Source organism: Epinephelus fuscoguttatus, linkage group LG5 (assembly GCF_011397635.1).
Source record: "Epinephelus fuscoguttatus linkage group LG5, E.fuscoguttatus.final_Chr_v1".
NCBI classification, from domain to species: domain Eukaryota; kingdom Metazoa; phylum Chordata; class Actinopteri; order Perciformes; family Serranidae; genus Epinephelus; species Epinephelus fuscoguttatus.
This window is the reverse complement of record NC_064756.1, coordinates 45,404,948-45,428,251: the sequence shown is the minus strand read 5'-3', so window position 1 is coordinate 45,428,251 and position 23,304 is coordinate 45,404,948. Positions and strand designations below refer to the sequence as shown.

Here is a 23,304-nt window from a genome sequence, read left to right as displayed (position 1 = left end):
ATGGGAGCAAAAACAAAAGTGTTGCGTTTATATTTTTGTTCAGTGTATTTTATTTTCTCACCAAAATTGCTAGCAGAGAAGGGGTGGGAAAAATCTTTTAAAAAAACATTATGTTAGTTCATAGTATTTTTTCTGTTATCAATTTCCCTGATAATATAAGAAAATACTGAAAGAAACTCAAATCAGCTGCAGCATCATGAAAGCTTATGCCCATGACTGAAGCACAGTTGTCTGCACAAGGTAATGCAGCTACTATCACAGTACACTGATCAGCCAAAACATTAAAACCACTGACAGGTGAAGTTAACAACACTGATCATCTTGTGGTGTGGAGCATGTCAAGTAGCACCCACATGAATGTCAGGAACCAAGGTTTCCCAGCAGAACATTGCACTCTAATGAGATGATCAGTATTCACTTCACCCACCAATGGTTTTAAGTTTTTTTGCTGATTGGTGTATCTGTCCTGTATGTGAATGGCTGCTGTCTTATTTCTGTTTTGTTTTGTTTTGTTTTGTTTTGTTTTGTTTTTTTTTCCCCCTCCCCCTACAGGCCCCAGCTGTAGCTTCCTTCTCCTGCTGCTCCCTACACCATTCAGCCTGTTAACTCTTAGATCTCACCATCCCCATAACTGCCTCAATTCTGCTAACAAAAGTAACCTCATTAACATAAAATGCAATGACCCTACTACAAATTTTCCCATTCAGCCCATTACAACTATCAGACCCCCTTGTCCCCAAAACAGAAATGCAAAACAAGTGAAAAAAAAAATCTATCACAACCTCTCCCTGCTCCCCCACTTCTCACAGTCTCTCACACAACATCCACTCAAGCTGGCTCTCCAAAACACTTGCTCACTCAACAATAAAGCACTCATCTTAAACGATTTCATAACTGACAATAATCTGGACTTCCTCTGTCTCCCCGAGACCTGGTACAGCCATCTGGGACTATTTCACACTCAACCAAGCCACCCCCACTGGATACACATACATCGATCAACCCTGTCTCACTGGACGAGGCGGTGGTGTTGCCTCAATCCACAAAAAGACCCTCAAAATCAACACTATATCCACTCCTTCTGTTCAGTCATTTGAGAACATTGCTCTGAAACTCCATGGCCCCACCCCCCTTGTCATTGCTGTAATCCTCTGCCCCCCCATACCACCTCAGTCTTTTCTCTCTGACTTTTCAGATTTTGTCACACATCTCTCAGCCATCTCACCTTCAGTTTTACTACTTGGCGACTCCAACTTCCATATTGACAACACTAACTGTAAACAAGCCTCTGATTTTCTGGATCTCCTCGACTGCCTCAACCTCACTCAGAATGTCAACTTCCCCACCCACTCCTGCGGCCACACCCTGGATTTAGTCTGCTCCACTAGTCTCACCATCCAACAACTCTCCAGCATCAACCTCCATATCTCCCACCACCTGGCTATCATCATGGACACATGGACACAACCACTACAACAACACTCTCTCCTCCAGCCCTGATCAGTTAGCCCCCATCAAAACCAAAACCGTTTCATTTAGACACTGCCCCCGGTTCACCCCTGAACTCCACCAGCTGAAATCGCATTGAGCACCAGCTTGAAAGACTGCACACACACAAAAAAAAAAGACTCACAGTTCATCTCCAAGCATACACTGACTACCTTCAACTGTACAAAACTGCCCTCAACACTGCCCACTCTGCCTACTTTTCAAACCTCATCCACACTGGCTCCAATAACCAAAAGACTCTTTTTTCCACCATCAACAAACTCCTCAATCCCAGTGACAACATTTCAGAGTCATTCACCACTGGAAAATGCAATTCTTTCCTCTCTTTCTTCCAATCCAAAATTGATACCATCTACAGTTCCCTATCCTCCTCCCCCATCACCCATTCCTCCTCCCTCCCCCTGCTCCTCTCATCACCTCTCCATTGTCTAGATTTTCACCCGTCTCCCCAGCTAATTTGTCCAAAATCATCTCAACCATGAAATCCTCCACCTGCATCCTAGATCCCATCCTCCTTTGTTAAACACTGCTTCCCCACCATCTCCCCAATTATCTCAGGGATTCTCAACTCCTCCCTCAACTTTTCCACTGTTCTACCATCACTGAAACTGGCTGCTGTAACCCCCATCATCAAGAAACTTGGATTCAACCCTAACATTATCAATAACTTCCGGCCCATTTCCAACCTCCCATTCCTGTCTAAAATCCTGGAACATGTTGTCGCCTCACAAATCAAAGCCCATCTCATTAATAATGACCTCTACCAACAATTTCAATCTGGATTCTGTACCCACCACAGCACTGAAACTGCCCTCCTCAAAGTAACAAATGACCTTCTCCTCTCCTCAGACTCCGGCCTACTCTCCATCCTCATCCTCCTGGACCTCACTGCTGCCTTTGATACCATTAACCACTCCATCTTACTCTACTGCCTACAGTCTCTCCTCAACATCACAGATGATGCCCTCACCTGGCTCCAATCATATCTTACTGAAAGGAAGCAATTCATCTTCAACAACTGCTTCTCCTCGACTGTCCCCCTGTCCCAAGGTGTCCCCCAGGGTTTGATGCTTGGTCCTCTCCTCTTCATCCTCTACCTCCTCCTCCTTGGTCAGATCATCTGTTGTCATGGCCTCCGTTTCCACTGTTACACTGACAACATCCAGCTCTACATCTCCACCAAATCCATCACCTCTCAGACCCACTCCACCCTATCAAGCCATGTATTTTAGCAAATGTTTTGTCTTCCGAATTTTCCCTTGAACCTGATCTTATTGCCTGGATTGTTGATTTTCACAGTGGTAGAATCCAGCAGGTTAGAGCAGGAGCATCACTCTCTGATAAAATGACCACTTTTACCGGCTCCCCTCAGGGATGTGTTGTATCTCCTCTTTTATTTATTTTGTACTCAAACTCTTGCTCTAGCACTTTCTCAAATTGTTTTTTCATGAAGTATGCAGATGATACTGCACTGGTCAGTCTTTTATTTGATGAGGAAGAGGAACACGGCCCTGTGCTAGATTATTTCATCAACTGGTGTGAAAAGTCCAACCTTCTCCTAAATCCATCAAAAACAAGGGAAATGTGTATCGATTTCAGAAAAGTGGTATCCCCCAACTCTGTCTCTGTCACTTTGATAAACAGAAAGCCAATACAACAGTTCACTGAATATAAATATCTCGGCATGGTGCTTGACAATAAGCTGAAGTGGGACATGTGGACTGACCAAATTTGCACCAAGTCTCAACAGAGAATGTTCCACCTTAAGAAACTGTTGACCTTTCATGTCAGTAGCAAAGTGCTTCAAATGTTTTATTGTTCCTTTATTGAAAGTATCTTCTCCTTTGCTGTCATCTTGTTGGTTTGGCAATGCCACAGAGGCACAAAAAGAGAGAGTCAGACAAATTATATCACTATGCAGCAGACTGTTGGGCAGTACTTTGCCAAGCTTGGAAAGCATCTATAGACAGAGGATGCTAAACAAGGCAAGGAACATTACTGGCGACCTTAGGCACCCGCTGGCCTACATGTTTGATTTGCTTCCTTCAGGGCGATGATACCGCCCCCCTCTGTTTTCAAAAAACAGAGCAAAATTCTCTTTTGTGCCTCAGGCTATTAAACTCCTTAACAGCCAGCACAGTTCTTGACCTAAGCCTCTCAGCTGGTCTGCAGAAGCTTAAAAACTATTTCTCCTCCTTCTATATCTGTACATGAGATGTGACTACTGTGCTCAATGTGTGATGAATGTTTGGTCACCGTTTGATGTATTGTTATTTATTTATATATTTCTGAAATGCCTTGTGTGACCTGCTGCAACCCAATTTCCCTACGGGGACAAATAAAGACTACTACTACTACTACTACTACTACTACAAACTGTCTCTCTGGTATCAGACACTGGATGCAAACAAATCTCCTCAAACTCAACTACGACATATCACACTTACTCATAATTGGTCCAAATTCCCTCACCCTGACAGCCAAAGAGCATTCTAGTATCCGTGTGTGGCACTGAGTCGTAGGTTTTCATGTAGTCAATCCAGGCAGTCCACGGTTTAGTCTACCTGGTCTTGCAGTCTTGGGTGAATGCTCTATCAACCAGTAGCTGGTGCTTGGCTCCCCTGGTATTACTACCAATTCCTTTCTGGGTCTTGCTCATGTATTGGGCCATGTGCCTATTCATCCTAGCTGCTAGATAACTGGCAGGAGCTTCCGTGTTGTACAGAGGCAGGTTTTTTGCTAGTAGTTGGGTTGGACCGCACCCTTCTGGGGATCCTTCATGATTAGGACTGTCCAACCCAGTATCATCCCCTCCATCAGCAGCTGGTTCATTTGTACAGCCAGGCGTTCATGCACTCCATGAATGCCTGGCAGCACAGTTAGTTAGTCCTAGTAAGTTTCTTTAGCCAGTAGGTGTGGATCATGTCAGGGCCTGGTGCTGTCCAGCTCTTCATATCAGACACTCTTTCTCTTTAGTTTCTTCTCTCCAGCGTTCTAAATAGGTTTCTCTACATTGTTTTAGAATTTGGTTGATTGGTGTTTGGAAAGCAGTGTTGGTGTGAGACTGGTCAGAGTGTCTAGTCTCAGCACCAGCTGACACAGGGGACTCTTTTCTGGGTTTAGTTCCTGTGTTTGGAGGGCTTTGGAATGGAGGGTGTCTTGTGACCTGGCTTTAAGGTGGATGAAAAATTTCAGTTCTCACTTTTGAATGTTAATTATCAGTGGGTATCCTCCTAATTCTGCTCTGCATGCATTTGTTGGTGTATTTCTGTGTAAAATGTATCTGCAGAATTCTGCATGTAAAGATTCTGTTGGATGTTTGTCCCAACAGGTTTAGCTCTGATGACTGAGTGTAGAGTGCAATGGGCTGGATGACACTGTCAAATATTTTGAGCCAGATTTTTTAATTTTTTTTATTTTATTTATTTTTTTTTTTTTTAAGATATTTTTTGGGGGGCATTTTGGCTTTAAAAAGTGTGAAGTGGGGAGAGAGGGGGGGAGTGACATGCAGGAAATGGCCACAGGCTGGAGTCGAACTCGGGCCCCTGCGGCAACAGCGTTGTACATGGGGCACCTGCGCTATTCAAATCCAGCTCTATCCTCTATCCGATGCCCCCTGAGCCTGAGCCAGATTTTAATGGAAATTAAAAATTATAAAATGTTCTCTTTATTGCATTTAGAGCTCATAGAGTTTAAGTTTAAGTTTATTTACTTTATTAATCCCCCTGTGGGGAAGTTCAATGTTTTCACTCTTGCTTGTCAATTACACACAGGTCCGAAAGACACACACATGCACAAACAGGACCTATACATGCACAAAGTGGAGAGATGTCAGAGTGAGGGGACTGCCCTTGGTCAGGCGTGACAGGCGTGAGCGGTTGGGGGGTTCGGTGCCTTGCTCAAGGGCACCTTGGCAGTGCCCAGGAGGTGAACTGGCACCTCTCTAGCCACCAGTCCACGCTCCATATTTGGTCTGGACGGGGACTCGAACAGGCGACCCTCCGGTTCCCAACCCAAGTCCCTATGGACTGAGCTACTACCGCCTAGCTTATTCTTTTTGTGCATTCACTGCCATGTTGAAACTCCCTGATGCTGTTATGGCTATACCAAGGTAGGTGTAACTCATACTGTGTTCAATGATATGATTATTTATGGTAAACTGATATTTGTTCTCCTGACATCGGGGCGACAGTACTTTTCTACTATGTCCAGCTGTTGCTATAGTTGGGTAGGAGATAGTAGAACAAGATCATAAGCATAAAACAGAGACTTCACCTCTCTATCTAGGAGAGAGAGGCCAGGACATTGATCCAACTGAACATTTATATACACATTAAGTAAAGTCAGACTTAAATTGCAACCCTGATGAACACCTTTTTTCTGGCTGAAGAGTTCCGTTTGTTTGTCGCCAATTTTAACAGCACAACTATTTTCTAAATACATTGATTTAACCAGATCATACACTTTGCCCCCTATACCACATTGTAGAAGCCTGTAGTAGAGCTCTTCATGCCAAATAGAGTGGAAAGCTTTCTTGAAATCAATAAGACAAGCAAATATCTTACTATTTTTTGTTCGGTGTACATGTTTGTTAATTAAAGTGTGACGGGTATATATATGGTCCGTGGTGCGGTGTATTTGAAGGAAGCCAATTCGACTTTTACTTAAGACGGAGTGCTCTTCAAGGAAATCTAGTATTCTTTTATTTAGAACATGACAGAATAATTTACTGAGGCAACTGGTGATACAGATGCCACGGTAGTTATTAGGGTCTGATTTGTCCCCACTCTTATGAATGGTGGAAATGAACCCTTTGCACCAGATGTCAGGAAAATGTCCTGACTGTGTGTATATATATATATATATATATATATATATATATATATATATATATTTTTTTTTGTGTGTGTGTGTGTATTATATATATATATATATATATATATATATATACATAGAGAGAGAGAGAGAGAGAGAGAGAGAGAGAGAGAGAGGTTGTTGCTTTTTCCATCCAGGTACATATACCTGAATGCTGTACTTACCAATATATGGTGATGATTTGAACTATGCCACTTGCCTTCAACAGGACCTCACTCTAACATTTAAAGAAATGCTGAAAGCTTTTATCCCCTTAACCATGATTAATCACACTGCAGTCGCTGTCACATTTTTAATGAGGCGTGCTAGCATACATTGTACAGTTGGTTAGAGATGTAGTCACCACAGACACATTCACTGCTTTCTCCCCTCTTACACAGTGACTGTAGCTGCCCTGTAGCCAATGTGTTGTCTTATGAGCTGGACCTAAGCCTTCAGAAGCAGGCCTGCACTCTGTCACCAGTCGACAACCTGTAACCGTACACTGGCCATAAACACTGACTAGGCCTGGTAGGCAGGGAAGGGAAAGCTAGGAGTGGGGGAGAGATGGATGGTGTAGGGGGAGGATTGGGAGAGTGTGGACGATCAGTAGAGTGAATTAAGATTGTGTTCGGCTATGGTTTTTGAGAAATGGGAAAAGGCAGGAATAGGATAGAGATGGGTTCCTGTGTCAGTGTGGCTGTCCAGGATATTCCCATGTTCAGGCTTTGACATTTGTTATTTGGAATAATAGCTTCGTAACACACAGGCACACACATTCTCCCCTATGTAATGGTCTCCATTCTGTGGAGGACACTTGTGTTTCAAAGGGCTCCAGCAGGATTTTCTCACACAACAACTTTGTCTGCTTGCACTGTAATAAGTCTGTCTGCCTCTGTCTGTCTGTCTGTCTGTCTGTCTTTCTTTCTTTCTTTCTTTCTTTCTTTCTTTCTTTCTTTCTCTCTCTCTTTCTTTCTTTCTTTCTTTCTTTCTGTATGTATGTATGTATGTATGTATGTATGTATTTACAGTGCCCTCCAAAAGTACTGGAACAGTGAGTCCAATTCGTTTACTTTTGTTGTAGACTGAAAACATTTGGGTTTGACATCAAAAGATGAATATGAGACAAGAGATCAACATTTCAGCTTTTATTTCCAGATATTTACATCTGGATCTGATACACAACTTAGAAGATAGCATTATTTGTAATGGAACACAACATTTTTAGGTGAGCAAAAGTATTGGAACATATAAACTTAAAATAGATTAAAGTGAATGAGACTTAATATTTAGTTGCAAATCCTTTGCTTTCAATAACTGCATCAAGCCTGTGACCCATTGACATCACCAAACTTTTGCATTCTTCTTTTGTGATGCTTTTCAAGGCTTTCACTGCAGCCTCTTTCAGTTGTTGTTTGTTTTGGGGGGTTACTCCCTTCACTCTCCTCTTCAGCGGGTAAAATGCATGCTCTATTGGGTTTAAGTCTGGAGACTGACTTGGCCAGTCTAAAACCTTCCACTTCTTGCCCCTGATGAACTCCTTTGTTGTTTTGGCAGTGTGTTTTGGGTCGTTATCTTGCAGCATGATGAAGGATCTCCCAATCAGTTTGGTTGCATCTTTCTTTAAATTAGCAGACAAAATGTTTCTGTAGACTTCTGAGTTCATTTTGCTGCTGCCATCATGTGTTACATCATCAATGAAGATGAAAGAGCCCGTCCCAGAAGAAGCCATGCAAGCCCTCCTCAGTGCTTCACAGATGAGCTTGTATGTTTGGGATCATGGGCAGATCCTTTTTTTCTCCAAACTTTCGCCTTTCCGTCACTTTGGAAAAAGTTAATCTTTGTCTCATCAGTCCATAAAACTTTTTCCCAGAATTTTAGGCTCATCTCTGTACCTTTTGGCAAATTCCAGCCTGGCCTTCCTATTCTTCTTGCTAATGAGTGGTTTGCATCTTCTAGTGTAGCCTCTGTACTTTTGTTCATGAAGTCTTCAGAACAGTAGATTGTGATACCTTCACTCCTGCCCTCTGGAGGTTGTTGCTGATGTCACTAACAGTTGTTTTAGGGTCTTTCTTTACAGCTATCACAAAGTTTCTGTCATCAAATGCTGATGTTTTCCTTGTTATACCTGTTCGACGTCTGTTGCTTAGTACACCAGTGGTTTCTTTCTTCTTCAGGACATTCCAAATGGTTGTACTGGCTATGGCCAATGTTTGTGCAATGGCTCTGATTGATTGTCCATCTTCTCTCAGATTTACAATTGCTTCTTTTTCACCCATACACAGCTCTCTGGTTTTCATGTTGGTTCCATCTCAAAATGCAGTCTGCACAGGCAAAATCTATCGTACCCAATCTGAAACTGAGCTCAGACATTCAGTGCTATTTATTGTTTGAATAATCAATGTAACTGGGAGACACCTGGGCAACAAAACACACCTGTTAGTGACATGTTCCAATACTTTTGCTCTCATGAAAAATGGGTGGGTTCAAACAAAAGGTGCTATCTTCTAAGTTGTGTATCAGATCCAGATGTAAATACCTGGAAATAAAAGCTGAAATGTTGATCTCCTGTCCCATATTCATCTTTTGATGTCAAACCCACATATTTTCAGTCTACAACAAAAATAAAGGAATTGGCCTCACTGTTCCAATACTTTTGGAGGGCACTGTATATCTTTCTTTCTTTCTTTCTTTCTTTCTTTCTTTCTTTCTGTGTATGTATGTATGTATTAGGGCATTAACAGAAAAGTCGATTTGTCGACGTGTCGACGTCAGTGGCACAAGTCGACACCCCCCGGGAGGAGTCGACAAGTCGTGTGTTTTTTCCCTCTCTCTCTCTCTCTGTGTGCTTGTGTACGGAATGCAATCGCTGCCTCTGATTACGGTGATACTTTATCCTTGACGGTGTACTATAGGCGGAGCAGACTCCACGAGGACTGTCCACAGTCATTCAGGCTTCATAGCTGAGCGCACTTCCGCGTTGTAGTTTCCTGTAAAAATGTCTGTGAAAAATCCCCGCGATGGGAAAATACATGCCGAGCAGTCGCTGGTGCGTGGAGCGGAATCCGCGCGGTCGTAAAATCTGAGCTTTGTGCACACAGGGCTTGCAGACGTCTGCTTTGAGTCCTCGCGGACCTCCACAGAGTTCATTCTGGGTACGTTCGCCCGAGTATGTTCGGGCCTTGACAGACACACATCACGTGTGGAGATACTTCACTTTCCTCCGCCGTGTCAATGTGATGACGTCATCAAATGACTTGTCGATTCGACTCGACTTTATTGACAGATAAGTCGACCTGAAAAACATCAAAGTCGTTAATGCCCTAGTATGTATGTAGCCTATGTATATCTTTCTTTCTTTCCTTCTTTCTGAGACAAAGCACTTTACATTTTAGTGGCTGTTCTTGTTTGGACAAGTTCCTATTTAAAATGCTTGGCCAGCCTTCCTGACATCATTAATACAACACTGGGGCCACATGTAACCGTGTGTATATGTTCTCGCTCACACACACACACACACACACACACGCACACACACACTCATGCACAAAGTGGCCTCATGTCCGGTCTTATTTTCTAATCTCTCTTCATGACTAAAGGTCTTTTTTTTGCCAGTTCCTGGTCTGGACTCAGCTTTTGTTAGATTTGTCCCAGTCTTGACAGTAGACTTCATACAGAGAGTTAGGTGCAGCCGCTAGTTGTGGAAAGTGACTTATAATTTCATTTTTGTAGGCAATTTTCGAAAGTGGCAAGCCAAACCCAGATTTGCCGCCAGTTTCTGCCCCTTTTACGGGAAAACCCACTGTCATGGGGTATTGTCAAAGCCACATGTGAAAAGCCACATTATTGCCAAAGTAAATTTGTCCATATTCTTGTCTCTGTTGTTGGGCCATACCCTGTCCACAATGGTCACAGTAGAGCCTCTTACTGAAACACTAGCACTAGTAAAATAAAGCTCTCGCTATGATGATTCATAATTTCTTTGATGCAGCATAAAGAAGATTTTGAACAAAGTGCTTGTTTGTCTTTTTTTCTTGCCTGTCAGGTAGTATGCTAATTATTTTTTATCCACAAGAGGGCAATGACACATTCAGAAACGAGTTTACCCATAGTCTGATGTCAAAGAACACTGCTGAGTGTGGTGATGATATCAGACCAAAACCAAAATGAGAAGAGAAATCCTTGAGCAGGGGAAAGTCCCATTCTGGGTTCAATGTTCTTTTTGTTAGAAAATGATTTGGAGTCTCTCTCTCTCTCTCTCTCTCTCTCTCTGTCTCTCTCTCTCTCTCTCTCTCTCTCTGTGTATTCCAGGTCTTGGTGAGTGAGGACTCAGATGGAGAGGGAGTGGTGGCTCACTTCCCAGCTCATGACAAACCCATATCCTGCATGCAATTCAACCCCAGTGGTAAGACACACACACACACACACACACACACACACTCACTCACTCACTCACTCACTCACATGCAAACACGTTTATTATCGAGAAAAGAGCTAAAGCACTCTGTGCAAGTTCGGAAGAAATAAAGGAGGAGAGAGAGATTATCCTTCCATTCAAATGTAACATGGTGTGTGTTATGACCAGCCAGCTCACCCAAATGTATTCGTAGTGTGTGTAAACATATTGTATTATACACATTGAACATGTGTTAAGCCTTAGTTCCAACATATTCCTTTACACCAACCGTAAGATGTGGGACACATGCAGGTCAGGCATTTTGTCACATACTGTATACAGGTGACTAATGGACCCACAGGTTGATGCTTGATATCTCCATTGTTAATCTGCACCCCACCTAATCATTAGAACAAATAAATAACAATTGTGGTTACTGTAACCTAACTAACACAAGAGGTTATGGAAGGCTTTGACTAATGATGATAAAAGTCTCTTTTTCAAAGGAATACTTCAGCCTCAAAATTACCTTTTGTATTTCAGTTACTCAGCCCATGTTACTCTCCAGTCAATCTCGTATACCTCCACAGTGAACGGAGAATCCAAAACACAAGTAGTGCGCAAGGGCAAGCATGTGCATTTGAACTCTGTACTCCATTGAGTTGCTGAGGTGTGCTGCTCATCTGTGCGTGAGAGTGTTTATGTGAAAATATTTTAAATGGTAAGGTTTTAGCCAAAATGTGTGTTTGGGAAGAAAACAGAATATGTGGTCACTGTTCAACAGGTGAGGTTGAGACAGATATACACTACCTCCTACAATGTAAAACATTTAATGAGACAAGGAACATTTCTTTAACAAGCTCAACCCTGCAATTTAGAGAAAATTAAAAATACCTTTTGGAGAAGGAGACAGGGTGTGTCTTACTGCCCAGTATGTTTCAACATGCAACAACCTGAGGAATGACCAACTTACACACACACACACACACACACACACACACACACACACACAGAGGATATACTGTATATATAGACTTAATATATATCATTCCTAATATTGTCATAACGTTTGTATTATTATTATTATTGTTATTGTTATTATTATTATTATTAGTAGTAGTAGTAGTAGTAGTATTATTATCGTTTGGTCAAATTGTAATTCAATACTTTGGAAACAGCCAGTGAATTTGTGTTACAATCAATCTGCCAGACCGAGACTGTTTTCTATAAAACTTCTTCCCAGCAGTCGCCCAATACTGATGTACTGTAAACATACTTCAGTGTCAGGGGGTGTGCAAGGACCCAAAAGCAGCACAATCTCACAAAAAACAGTTTGTAATGTCCTTTTATTGGAACTAGGCTTGTGCCGGTTTGAAAATTTTCCAACCGGTTTGATTTAAAGCCAAATATCTAACCGAACCAATATGTTGACTTATATACCTAATTTTACCACTGGGGGTCGCATTTGAGCTATTTTTCCCAATAAAAGCCCATTATAGGTGTAATGCGCTTCCAATTCCCTAGGTGGCGGAAATGCTGTATTAACCGCCAATACACACAAGGTTACACAAGAAGAAGAAGACGCAGAAGAACACCAAGGAACCTTCCTCTGACTCCGCTCTCTCAGTGGAGACACGGCGGTTGAGAGGGCCGAGCGAGAGGATGTTCCTGTAGTAGTTACAGCCCCCCAAATAATACCAGGAACTTCTTCAGTGGGAATGGGTTACTAGGGCAACAAACTGAATGACTGCTGACTCCCTCACACTTTTCCCTGCCCTCAATGAAATTTGATCTCTCGCAGCAGCAGCGGCAGCAGACAGCTGAGTGGAGTGGAGCTGCAGAGTCCCTCTGAAGCCTCTGAGACAAACTAAACAAAACACTTGTAGGCTCCTCCACTTGATTTATAAACAAACATAAACCTTAATAAGTTGTCATAATGCATGTTACAATGCAAGATAAGTTGAATATAGTCCCTTGACACACCTCCGGTTTATCCGGTTTACCTGAATTAAACCGGATGGAGCTCTTAAACTGGACCAAACCGGTTAAACCGGAAATCGGCACAAGTCTAATTGGAACTCTCCACAGGTTGAGTGCTGCACAGGTAAAGATCAACAGATGACAGGTAAGCCCCTGTTACTTGTGATGTTTCACTCGGCAGGAAGCTCTGATGACAACAGGTGGACATGTGATCTCTGTCAAGGAAGCTGGAGTGGTGAAACACCACACAGGCAGACAAGAACCAAGAAAGGCACAGGCAAAACTGTCCATCTCCTCAACTGGGGGGTTGAAGAGATGAGAGTGGGTGGAGCCCACATTATCCGACGGGCCCTCCACAAGGAAGTCTTCCTCAGGGTGAACAGGCAGGGAATCAGAATCAGAATCAGAAATACTTTATTGATCCCCGAGGGGAAATTATTTATGTTACAGGTGCTCCTTGCAAGAGAAGAAAGATACATGAAACATAAGAAATTTAATCTATACACACACACACACACACACACACACACATATATATATATATATATATATATATATAGATAGATAGATAGATAGATAGATATGTGTATACATATAGTAAGTTGAACAAGATTATTTACACAAACAGAATATATACAGTCAGGGTGAAATGGGGTTATTGCACAGGTTACATTGGATTATTGCAGTGTGTGAAAAAGTCTCAGGGCCACTCAGAGGGAGGATTGTACAGTTTGATGGCCACAGGCAGGAATGATTTCCTGTGGCGCTCAGTGGTACATCTTGGTGGTATGAGTCTCCCACTGAAAGTACTCTTGTGCCTGACCAGCACATGGTGGAGTGGGTGTGAGACATTGTCCAAGATAGTTTGTAGCTTAGACAGCATCCTCCTCTCTGACACCACCATCAGAGAGTCACACTCCATTCCCACAACGTCACTGGCCTTGCAGATCAATTTGTTGAGTCTCTTGGCATCCGCCACCCTCAGCTTGCTGCCCCAGCACACAACAGCATAGAGGATAGCACTGGCCACCACCGACTCATAGATGATCCTGAGCATAGTCTGGCAGATGTTGAAGGACCTCACTTGCCTCAGAAAATAGAGACGGCTCTGGCCCTTCCTGTAGAGAGTGTTAGTGTTCTTAGCCCAGTCCAGTTTACTGTCAATGTGTACCCCCAGGTACTTATAGTCCTCCACAATGTCCACACTGACCCCCTGGATGGAAACAAGGGGCACCGGTGTCTTGGTCCTCCTCAGATCCACAGCCAGTTCCTTTGTCTTTGCCACGTTGAGCTGCAGATGGTTCTGCTCACACCATGTGACAAAGTTATCCAAAACAGCCCTGTACTCATCCTCATCACCCTTGGTGATACATCCAACTATAGCAGAGTCATCAGAAAACTTCTGAAGATGGCAGGTCTCAGTGCAATAGCTGAAGTCCGTGGTGTAGAGGGTGAAGAGGAAGGGAGAGAGGACAGTCCCCTGCGGGGCCCCGGTATTGCTGACCACTCTATCTGACACACAGCGTAGCAAGCACACATATACTGTGGTCTGCGAGTCAAGTAGTCTACAATCCAGGACACCAGGGGGGCATCCACCTGCATTGCTGTCAGCTTGTCACCCAGTAGAGCTGGACGTATGGTGTTGAACGCACTAGAGAAGTCAAAAAACATGACCCTCACAGTGCTCACCGGCTTATCCAAATGAGCGTAGACAAGGTTGAGCAGGTAGATGATGGCGTCCTCAACTCCAAGTCGGGCTGATAGGCGAACTGGAGGGGGTCCAAAAGTGGCTTGACCATGGGCCGGAGCTGCTCCAAGATGAGTCTCTCCTCTCCAGGGTCTTCATGATTTGGGAGGTCAATGCCACGGGTGTGCAGTCCTTGGAGCCACTGGGACACGACGTCTTTGGCACAGGAATGAGGCAGGATGTCTTCCACAGCAAGGGGACCCTCTGGAGACTCAGGCTCATGTTGAAGACATGCTGAAGTACGCCACATAGCTGGGGGGCACAGGCTTTGAGCACCCTGGGGCTGACACCATCAGGGCCTGCAGCCGTATTTGAGTGGAGTCTCATCAGCTGTCTTCTCTCAAGGTCAGCAGTGAAGCACATTGTGGAGGTGACGACATGTGGGGGAGGGGTGTAGTCCTCATGATGGAGAGTGCAGTCAGTCTGGCCATGGGGGGAGGAAGTGTGAGGAGGAGGAGCGGGGGGGGGTCAAGCAGGAGGGTGTTGAGGTGTGAGAGGGAGGAGTGGGGGAGGAGGGCGGAGTGGGAGATGGTTGACCAAGACAGACAGCAGAAGAGTCAGGGGGGGATGGGCAGGGCCAGTAGTGTCAACTCTGTTAAAAAACAGATTCAGTTCACTGGCCCTGTCCACGCTGCCTTCAACTCCTCTGTGGTTGTTGGTCCTGAAGCCAGTGATGGTCCTCATTCCACTCCAGACCTCTCTCATGTTGTTCTGCTGGAGTTTCCTCTCCAGCTTCCTCCAGTACCTCTCCTTAACCTCCCTTATCTTCATCTTCAGCTCCCCCTGTATTGTTCTCACCTCCTCCCTGTTACCAGCTCTGAAGGCCCTCTTCTTTGAGTTGGGGATGACTTTGATGTCCTTTGTTACCCACGGTTTGTTATTTGGATAACAATGGACAGTCCTGGCTGGGACAGTGGAGTCCACACAGAAGCTGATGTAGTCCGTGATGCACTTTGTGAGCCCGTCAATGTCCTCCCCATGTGGCTCACAGAGTGCCTGCCAGTCTGTCACACCAAAACAGCCCCGCAGTGTCTCATAAGCCTCCTCCGACCATCTCCTCACTGTCCTCATGGTCGCAGCGTGGCTCTTGACTAGTGGTACATAGCAGGAGTTGAGGAGGTGCACCAGGTTGTGGTCTGACCTACCCAGAGGATGGAGGGGGTAGCAGCTGTGTGCATCTTTGGCGTTAGCATACAGCAAGTCCAGTGTTCTCTCCTCTCTGGTAGGACAGCTCACATACTGTGTAAATGTGGGCAGTGTTGTTTCCATGGTGACATGGTTGAAGTCACCCGAGATAGCTATGAAGGCACTCGGGTGTTTAGTCTGCAGGTGGGCTATGGCGGAGTGAATGACGTCACATGCCGACGTCGGGTTGGCAGAGGGGGAGATGTAAACAGTTACAATAATGGCATGTGAAAACTCCCTGGGCAAATAATACGGCCTGAGTCCAACAGCAAACAGTTCAATGTCCAGGCACCAGATTTGTTCCTTCATAGAAATATGGTCATGAGTGCACCAGCGGTTGTTTACTAGAACAGCAAGCCCCCCTCCTTTGCGCTTACCGCTCTCGGTGCAGTCCCAGTCGGCCCGAACAGTCTGAAAGCCGCTGATGGAGACGTTGTTGTCGGGAATGTCCTGGTGAAGCCATGTCTCAGTGAAGCACATAAGACTAGATTCCCAGTACTCCTTCTGACTCCTGGCAACAGCTTTCAGCTCGTCCATCTTGTTTGCCAGAGACCTCACGTTGCCCATGATGAGAGAGGGGAGACACGGCTTATATCTTCTCCATAAGCCTCCGTTGTCTCAACCCTGCTTTTTTCCGCCTCTGTTTACTTCCTCTCCTGCATCCTCTATGTGTTTTCCTCCACATCTCCGATGATGCCTCAGCGCGATTAGCTGATATCTGGAGTAAACAATGCGGCCATGAAGTTGTTGCGCAATTGTGCTGGGTCTGAATGAAATAAGTAATTCCAGAGTGAGGAAAACGAGCACAACTCTCTCAGTCAGCATGTTTGGAGAGGGCGCAGTTTCAAAATGTCTGTCACAAAAAAAGCAAGCACGAATACCAAACTTAATAAAGTAAAAAAGTAAGAAAACTGTGAAAACAAGTAGGAGTGACTGCAACAGGCTGCACACGCGGGCGCATGCACACTGCATGCGCACTGAAGAGGTGTGGACTGCTAGATGGAAACCCCTCAGTGGTGTGTTGATCCTGGAGGGCTGGTCAGAGTCAGGAAGTCGGTGATGAGGTCCGGGTCGAGGATGTGGCCAGCGGGAACCCAGGACGTCTCCTCTGGACCGTAGCCCTCCCAGTCAACCAGGTACTTGAGTCCCCTCCCACGAGGATGGGACCCTATTAGGCACTGAACAGAGAAGGCTGGACCCCCATCGATGAGGTGAGGAGGAGGAAGAGGTGGAACTGCTGGCGACAGAGGACTCTCTTGGACTGGCTTTACCTTGGACACATGGAAGGTGGGATGGATGCGCATGGAGCTTGGAAGCCTCAGTCTCACAGCTTTCAGACTGATGACTCTCTGGATGGGGGATGAGCCGACGAACCTGGGTTTCTTGGATTCCACCCAGAGAGGCAGGTCCCTGGTGGAGAGCTACACTTTCTGGCCAACCTGGTATACTGGGGCTGGAGAATGTCGTCAGTTGGCCAAGGCAGCGTAGCAACCCACGGAGCGCTGGAGGGCAGTGCGTGCCTTGGCCCAGATTTTGTGACAGTGGCGGACAAAGGCTTGGGCTGACGGGCAGGGTACTTCTTTCTCTAAAGCCGGGAAGAGTGGAAAGAGTGGAGGCTGATAGCCATAGGCAAATTGGAAGGGAAAGAGGCCTGTGGTGGTGCTGGTGAGGGAATTGTGGGTGTACTCCACCCACAAGAGCTGCCAGGATTCGGATTCTGGGACACCATGCGGCGAGATTCATCCTCTCCGTCTGCCCATTGGACTGGGGGTGGAACCCAGAGGAGAGACTAGTGGTGGCTTCCATGAGGGTGCAGAACTTCTTCAAAAAGACCAAGGAGAACTGAGGACCCTGGTCGGACACTACATCAGCAGGGGGGGCATGCATATGGATGACATGGAGCAGGACCATCGGAGCAGTCTCCTTGGCCGATGGCAGCTTGGGCAGTGGCACAAAGTGGGCCATCTTGTTGAAAAAGTTGACATCAGTGAGGATGACTGTGTTACTGTCAGAGGGAGCCAGGCCTGTGACAAAGTCCAAGGAGATGTGGGACTGGAAGAGGTTGAAAAAGTCCCGCTAGAACCTGACAGGAAGCCTTGTGCTGGTTGCAGACAGAGCAGGCCTTGACAAAGTCACGGGTGTCCTTCTCCAGGCTTGGCCACCAGGAGCATTAGAGGAGGATGTCCTGTGTTCACTGGGAACCTGGATGGCAGGTGAGTTTGGAGACATCGGCCCACTGCAGGACCTCCGACCTCAGGGCTTCTGGGACATACAGGAAGTTGGCGGGCAGGCGCTGGGACCAGGCTGACCCTCAGTAGTGGCCCTCACTCTCTCATCTATGTCCCAGGTCAAGATGGCAATGGCACAGGGAGGAGGAAGGATGGTAGCAGGCCCCTCCACTGAATCCTCCCCCTTCTGGAACTGCTGGGACAGGGTGTCAGGTTCGGCGTTGTGAGACTGAGGACGGTAGGAGAGGTTGAAGCGGAAACAGGTGACAGGGTGTCAGGTTCGGCGTTGTGAGACCGTGGATGGTAGGAGAGGTTGAAGCGGAAACAGGTGAAGAAAAGGGACAGTCTCTTGTCAGTGCGGATGTATTCAAGGTTTTTGTGGTCGGTCCAAACCAAGAAGGATTCGTTGGTGCCCTCCAACCAATGCCGCCACTCCTCTAGGGTCATCTTCACCACCAGCAGCTCAATGTCCCAATGTCATAGTTCCTCTAGGCAGGGGACAAGCGCCGAGAGAAGAAGGCGCAGGGTTGGAGCTTCTGGTTGGAGGCTGACCTCTGGGACAGGATGGCTCTTACTCCCACGTCGGAAGTGTCGACCTCCACCTCCACCTGGCGATCAGGGTCTAGCATCTAGAGGATGGGTGCAGCAGTGAACCTGGAGTTCAGGGTCTGAAATGCTTCGTTGGCAGCAGGGGATCACTGGAAGGGCACCTTCGAACTGGTGCGGGCAGTAAGCGGAGCAGCCACTGAGCTGTTGCGGATGAAGGGACCATAGAAGTTGGCAAACCCCTGGAAGCGCTGCAGTTGTTTGCAGGAGTCAGGAACAGACAAGGAGGTGATTAGGGTCGTAGGGCTGTGGCCTTAGACGTGGCCTTGGCCTTGGCCTTGCTGAAGACTTGACGGTAGCCGCAGTATTCAAGAGCTACCCTGGAGATAATTGGCGAAGAACAGGAAGTGGGAGAGTAGAGTGGCAGGGAGGCGTGCTTGTGGCAGGTGAAATGACACAAGGTCCCCCACTTACGGATGGAACCAGTCTCCCAGTCAATGTGGGGATTATGCCGAAGGAGCCATGGGTAACTCAGGATGAGCGGCAGGCAAGGAGCGTCCAAGATGTAAAACTGGATGGTTTCATGGTGATTGTCGGACAGGAGCATGGGAACCTGGGTGGTCTGATGGTCAATTTGTGGCCATTTAGGGCCCGAGCAGGAACTGGATGAGGCAGAGGAAATGAGCCCCAACTGCTGAGCTAACCCCTTGTTAATGATGCAGGCGTTGGCACCAGGGTCTACCAGGGGTTGAGGACAATCAGGAAGGAGAAGCCAGGCTTGGAACAGAGGTCTTTTGTTGTGGGGAGGTAGCGTCGTTGTCTAGCTCACCTGTATTCCCCTGATGACTGGTGAGCTTTGGCTTTTGCTGGGCAGGATGACAAGAAATGGCCTGCCTTCCCACAGTAGATACACAGGTTGGAGTGGGGTTGATGATCTTGTTCCTTAGGGATTAGGGAGGTACGGCCCAGCTGCATCGATTCAGACTCCTCCATCTGCTAACCTGGCGAGGAGGAAGATCCAGTAATCCCTCTCTGGACCGAACTGAAAACTGGCGGGGTGGAGCCTCTTGACACCACTCTCGTCTACGGGCCTGGGTACAGAGGCCAATCCAGATGGCTAGCTCAGTGACCCCATTCAGCGTGGAGGGAACATTGTGGGTGACCAGCTCATCCTTGATGTAGTCAGCCAGGCCATGGAGAAAGGCATCAACTAGGGCAGCAGAGTTCCACCTGCTGTGAAGGGCTTTGGTGCGGAAGTCGATGGAGTAGTCAGCCACTGTCCTGTCCCCTTGCCCTTAGCTCCTTTGCAAATGACTGAAAGGAGGTTCAGTCTGGAGACTGGAGCCCGGTCTCGGGTGGCTGATTGTGAAGGCTTTCTTTTCCTGCTCTGAGGTGAAGGTACAGGGCTGAAGGGATAGCAGCAGGGAACACTTTGTGAATTGAAAGGGCCCACAGGTCTCTTGATCTCCGTTGTAGCGCTCTGGGGTTTTCAGCCGGGGCTCAAGGCCGTCTGTGGGCAGCAAGGGAGCAGGAGTCCCAATGCAGGAGCAGCTGGTGAGGGTGTGGGATCAGCAGGTTTAGTAAGGAGGAATGTTAGCTGCTTCAGTTGACTGGCTACTGCTGCTAATGCTTGCCCGTTGACCTCAGCTGCCTGTCTTGCCTCTGCGGTGGCTGCGGACATCATTGCCTCATGCTGCTCATGACTACTAAGGGGAGTGGGATTGAGTGCTAGGTCCATAACTGGCCAGATCGTACTGTCAGGGGATGTAGTAGGACCCAACTGCAGCACAATCTAACTAATAACAGTTTGTAATGTCCTTTATTGGAACTGTCTACAGGTTGAATGGTGCACATGCAAAGATCAACAGATAACAGGTATGGACAAGTATGAACAAGTATGGACTTGGTTCAGATGAGTATGCACAGTCTTAAGTTCTTGAGTTGAGCTGAGTTCGTGGGCGGGCTTAGGTGAGCTCACCTTCACAGGATACAGTTTGTTGAAGGATGTGGTGAGCAAAACTTACTATTAACAGTTCAGCGTTCAAATCAAATCAAATCAAACTTTATTTGTATAGCACTTTTCATACATTAAAAATGCAGCACAAAGGGTGACGTCCCTGCGGGCGGACCGGACACACCTCTCAGTGTGGAGGCCCCCCATGAGGAAACACTGGAGCTAAAAACTAGAAAACTAAAAGACTAAAAGGCAATATGATAAGATAAAACAAGCATGAGATAAAATAATGATAAAATGCAGAAAAATGTAAGATTAGAAAAATTAAAGATTTAAAGATTAAAGTAATATTAATAATAATACATAAATAAATAAATGGAGATTTAGAAACTAAATAATAATAAAATGCATAAAGATTTAAAAATAAATTAAAGCTGCAAGCAGCGTTTGGTGGGACCTCGCCCGTTTCGGCCTCCAGCAAATTATTTAGAAAGATCACACATATTGCCACAAAGTGACAAGTGATGTCACAATATGCAAATTAGATGAATCAATTTATTCCTAGCAGAGTCCTCTTCCTTTATTTTGAGGAACAGACAACAAAAACAGCACAAAACAAAAGAAATCTACTGCGTAAATATGTTGATTTACTGATATGTATGAAATCCAATATGGGCACTGCCTAGTGACGTAACAACATGCAAATTAGATGAGTTAATTTACTCCCGTGACTAACTTTGGGTCATGATGAATAGTTTTCTCATTTACAGTATGCCTTTATCTGTCACCACTTTCAAGCCACAGTCTTTTGAAATGTTGAAATGAAATTGGAATATTTTGCTCAATAAACTCTGGCACCTAAAGGGTTAAAATGGAGATGCTGCCCCTGTCATGTCTGAATGTAAGGTGTAGACACGCACAGACATCATGTTTCTGTGAGTTTGTGTGTGACAGCGGTTGCCATGGTAATTAAGTAAGTGCACCTGGCAGAAGAGCAGAGAGAGACAGACAGAACACAGAGAAGAGACCTGTTTTAGTGGAGATTTAACTCCTCGAACAAGTTCTTCCCATTCCCAAACTGTTGGTCCAATCATGAAAATAATGTGATGATGAGAGAGATAAAGTTATACAGAAGATCTGTTTAGTAGCAGTTGAGGTGGCATGTGTGCATCTTTAAAACTGATAAAATAAACGGTGTAGGAGGAGATGTGTTTTCTTGAGACCACGTTTGAGGCGAAGTCTTACTTTGAAAGGTGAAATAGCTCACTTCCTGTTGGAATCAGGTCATTGGTGTCAATGCGTGATTTGTAAGTCAAACACACCAGTTTTGGTTTGATCTTGATACGACATTCTTATGGGCTGTAGTGGCCATTTTAGTGTGTCTAGGTGGCGCTAGAGAGCCCATTTTGGCACTTAAGGGGTTAATAATGTGTATTTGCTGTTTCAAATGAAGTTTCTGCTGCTGTAATCTGTCCTTTATAGATTGTGAGACACACAGACAGAGAGAGCCGTGTGGTTATGTGTGTGTGTGTGTGCGGCCGTTGTCATGGCGATTAATGACTTGTCAGCACCTGTGGCACACACAGACAGCTAAGGAGAGCAGCTCACCAAAGGCTGTTTATAATGGGTTTTAACTCCTCGAACAAATGCTTCGCATGCCCAAACCGTTGGTCCAAGCAAGAAAATAAAGTGATTTTGAGAGACAGCCACTTCTCGTGAGCATGCGTGTCGCGTTTTATATTTCTCGAGTCAAAAATGTGGGCAGGGGAGCGAGTTTAAAATGTGTTGCACCTAAGCTGTTTCCAGAAATTTCTCCTCTGAGTTTACATGGGAGTGAATGAGAGAAAAATCGGCACTCCCTTCGCTTTGGAGCCACTCAGCAAAAATGTGTACGTGTGAGAGATTCCATGTCAACATATCTGCGAGCAGGACAAATTTTCCTACGTTTTGTGGCATAAATTGTGTCTGTACAGTGAAAATTGTGGCCATGGCAGCGAGTTAAAGACAAAAGTTTTAGACGATTTTTAGAGCCCTCTCCACTCTAGCTCACAGCATTCCATGCAATACACACCCATTGTAAAGTGAGAATTTCTCCACTTTTGCTCATGGTACTTTGAGAGGCACCGATCAAAACGGTAAAAGATATGAAAAGATGAAAACATGAGTGAATAGATGAGACCTGTGGTAACATTTGAGAGTTGGAATGGAGTCTGTAGCACAAAGTATGGAGACGCTGTAAATGCTAGAAAAAGCCCGAAGATTGGTCTCTTTCTCCCCCCCGCTGCCATTCATTTCCTATGGGACAGCTTTCGAAGATCGTCAGGACGTTTTTCTGACATCTCACCTTATGGAGGCCACAAAATCCAAACGCAGCGAGTAATGAAAAAGTTACGCACAACTTTTGATTAGAAGGAGTTGATCTGTAATCTGTGCAAGTTTGAAGTCGATAGGATAAACGCTGTATGAGAAGATGATTTTTTTAGGAAAGGCAGTTTTAAGGCAAAATCTTACTTTGAAAGGGCAAATATGTCACTTCCTGTTGGATTTAGGTCAGGGGTGTCAGCGCGTGATTTTAGGTCTTGATGAGACGAACACGCCACTTTTGGTTTCATGTTTCTACGACGTTCCTACAGGCCGTGGCGGCCATTTGTGTGTGCCTAGGTGGCGCTAGAGAGCCCATTTTGGCACTTTAGGGGTTAATGTCACCATTTTATAAAATTTTTCACCGGTTCTGATGTGCGTGCCAATTTTGGTGAGTTTTTGAGCATGTTTAGGGGGTCAAATTCCAGTTCAAAGAGGCGGCGGAAGAAAGAATAAAGAATAAAGAATAAAGAATAATTAAAGCTGCAAGCAGCGTTTGGCGGGACCTCGCACTCGCGCCCGTTTCCGCCCCCAGCTTATGTCG

The 23,304-nt window shown here is 45.6% G+C and overlaps 1 protein-coding gene across 7 annotated transcripts in view; it reads left to right on the top strand.

The window, feature by feature from the left end:
• bcas3 (BCAS3 microtubule associated cell migration factor) overlaps positions 1-23,304 on the top strand; it is a 937,438-nt gene that overhangs the window by 168,657 nt on the left and 745,477 nt on the right. For all 7 annotated transcript variants that reach the window (XR_007449398.1, XM_049576752.1, XM_049576750.1 and 4 more), the window contains exon 13: positions 10,675-10,768. Coding sequence is in view for 6 of the 7 variants with exons in the window: in XM_049576752.1 (XP_049432709.1) it covers positions 10,675-10,768 (94 nt within the window). In the remaining variant the exon portion in view is untranslated. The remainder of the gene's footprint in view (positions 1-10,674; positions 10,769-23,304) is intronic.